The sequence below is a fragment of the Epinephelus moara genome, chromosome 10 (assembly GCF_006386435.1).
Source record: "Epinephelus moara isolate mb chromosome 10, YSFRI_EMoa_1.0, whole genome shotgun sequence".
NCBI classification, from domain to species: Eukaryota; Metazoa; Chordata; class Actinopteri; order Perciformes; family Serranidae; genus Epinephelus; species Epinephelus moara.
In genome coordinates this window covers 2,539,200-2,542,162 of record NC_065515.1, presented here as the reverse complement: position 1 = coordinate 2,542,162, position 2,963 = coordinate 2,539,200, and the positions used below count along the sequence as shown (strand labels likewise).

At 49.3% G+C, this 2,963-nt stretch overlaps 1 protein-coding gene across 1 annotated transcript; it reads left to right on the top strand.

Annotated features, from left to right (window-relative positions):
* Nucleotides 1-1,665, top strand: LOC126397100 (growth arrest and DNA damage-inducible protein GADD45 beta-like). The gene is made up of 4 exons (XM_050055611.1): nt 1-229; nt 423-524; nt 622-844; nt 986-1,665. The coding sequence occupies exons 1-4, from the start codon at nt 186-188 to the stop codon at nt 1,097-1,099; spliced, it is 483 nt and encodes a 160-aa protein (XP_049911568.1). The 5' UTR covers nt 1-185; the 3' UTR covers nt 1,100-1,665.
* Nucleotides 1,666-2,963: the final 1,298 nt, after the last annotated feature.

The following is a 2,963-nucleotide window of genomic DNA, read 5'->3' as shown; positions in this document are numbered from 1 at the left end:
GAGTCAGAGAGCTTCTTCCTCACTCACACGGACACTCAGCTGAACCTTACCGGACCGGATCTTTGTACCGAGCTGGATTACCGCTTCTTGTTGTTTGGACTTATCCCGGGACTCAGCAGCCTCTCCGCGCGCTGTGGATATTTCTCATTATCCTGGAGTTTGTGGATTATTTGACTGACTTCAACATGACTCTGGAGGAGGTCGTCGGTTCCAACAGCACCGAGAAAAAGTAAGTTACTGATGCTTGTTAGCGACGCGTCATGACGCAGCGACACGCGGCAGCGCGCAGTCACATTCAGACCAGATCATATTAAACATGATGTCCTCTGAGTGTGTCCACATGCTGTGTGCAGCGTGTGGACACACTCTGCGGGTTTCGGTCACGTCTCTAACTGTGTGTGTGTGTGTGTGTGTGTGTGCAGGATGGAGACGGTGAGTCAGGCTCTGGAGGAGCTGCTGGTCGCGGCTCAGAAGCAGGACTGTCTCACGGTGGGAGTCTACGAGTCCGCCAAACTCATGAATGTGTAAGTTTGATTTTCCGCAGCTCATCACACTTAATGAGAGTCATAGATGATGTGACGTGTTGACGTTAACCGGGTCCCCCCCCCCCCCCCCCTGCAGAGACCCGGACAGTGTGGTCCTGTGCGTCCTCGCAACTGATGAGGAGGATGAAGATGACATCGCGCTGCAGATCCACTTCACGCTGCTGCAGGCTTTCTGCTGCGACAACGACATCAACATCCTGCGGGTGTCCGGCATGAGGCGGCTGGCTCAGCTGCTGGAGGAGGACACCGAGGACAGCAACGGCAACGAGCCCCGGGACCTGCACTGCATCCTGGTCACTGTAAGTCCGCCTCCCTCCTTCCCCGCGCTGGTCATGATCTACACATGCATAATAAACATAAACACAGATTAATACGTTATGATGTTTGTGTAACCGGAAGTCTAACGGTGTGTGTGTGTGTGTGTGTCCGCTGTGTTGCAGAACCCCCCGGTGCAGCCGCTGCAGTCCCCGGCCCTGCAGAACATCAGCAGCTTCTGTGAGGAGAGCCGCTGCAGGAACCAGTGGGTCCCCTGTCTGGAGATGCAGGACCGCTGAACCGAACCGGGCCGAACCGAACCGAGTCAGACCGCTGTGGAGCGGTGAGAAAGAGTCCAAACAGCCGACCTTGTGCTGAAGAGGAATAACGGCGTTTGAGTGACAGAGGGGCCGAACCGGACCGGACCGACCCGGGGCTTTACTGCTGCCTCTGGGGCGCGTGAGATGTCGGTACCGGGACTGGGCGGGTTGCGAAGGCCGGACCGGGCCTCCCGTCAGAGGATGGGGGGGCTGTGCAGGTGGACTCAGGTCCTGGACCTGCAGAGAGGGGGGGGAGTCACGTGACTGCTGGATGTCACATGACTGAACCATGAATGGATGAACTGAGGATGAACTGAGGAGCTCGTGCACGTGGAGCTCCGAGCTGCAGGTGTTCTTGCTCACCTGTCCGCACACACATGAACTGAGGACATGTGACTTCATGTTTTATTATATTTCCTGTTATTAATGACGCAGTCGGAGTCACACTGACGTCAGAGCTGCTTATTTAAAGGAACAGAGTCTAATATATGAGTGAATCCACCTGTTTATTGAACCTGATGAATAAATTATTGTTGAAGGAGAAATGATTGATTTCTGAGTGGTTCATCCAGGAGGAGTGTGTGTGTGTGTGTGTGTGTGTGAGTGTGTGAGTGTGTGAGTCATCCTCAAAGCGATGACTACAACTGAGTCACCACATTTCAAAAGACCTAAGATGAAAACATTCAGCAGTGTAGGAGTGTTGTTGCAGAAAATATCCTCACTGATGTTAAACTGTACTTAAATGCAACATCTAAGAAAACTGGGGGACATGCACTATATGGCCAAAAGTATGTGGACAGCCTCCACATGCTGGATTATCTAAATATATCCATCAAATCAAACAGTCTGAGGTTGAAGATAACCTTAATGTGATACATGTGGCTTTATTTTAGGGGGTCGATGTTAGTGTTCGACTCACTGCTTCAGGGTGGCACAAGCCTCGTTTCCACAGAGCAGTCCGGTTCAGTTCAGTACACTTTTTATCCCATTTCCACAGTGAAAGTTGTGGATGGTCCCAACAGAAGCGTTCCTTAGCGTCCCCATGTTTGGTCCCCCCTCTGTTGGGGTACCTAGCACACAGATCTGGTACTAAAAGGTGGAGCTAGAAACCCTGCAGTCTAATTGGTCAGTAGAGGACGCTCACTCTGGTTTTATGTAACCTCTGTTCATACATCAGTAAACTACAACTATAAAATGAAAGAGAAAAAAATAACTTCATTCACTGGGCCGACTGCCGGCAACTTTTAAGGTGGAACGTTAACTCTGCTACACACACCAGCACACTACCTTGTTACTAAATAACTCAGCTGACTTTTGATGTCACATTGTAAAATGAAGAGCAGGGTCTGGAGTTTCACTATTTACATTGAGGTAGTTACCAGTGACGTCACAAACAGCAAAGGGTTTCTGACGCCCAGATCCACTGACAAAGCAGCGGTAGCTGATAAGTACGGAATGAAAACAGGCTGAAATATGGCGTGTTTGATCCCATACTTTCTTCTCGCTGTGGCAAGTTGTATATAAAAAAACCATCAGAATGAATTTGGTTGAAAGTATGTGGACACCTCTTTCTGTTTTGTTATGGGTCTGTCTTTCTTGTTTGATCCTTAAAGTTCCAATCAAGGAAAGTCTTATTTTTGTAGCGTATGATTGTTTTTTAGAGGTTCTCACACTTGGCGTACCACAGGGCTCTGTCCTCGGTCCTTTACCATTTTCTCTCTACCTGCTGCTCTATGTTAAATATTTCAAATCAGTTCACATTTTCATGCAGCTGATTCTCTTTAGCTTTAAGTCATTTCATGCAATTGTGCAGAGTAGAAACTAAGAGACCTGCTCGATGTGA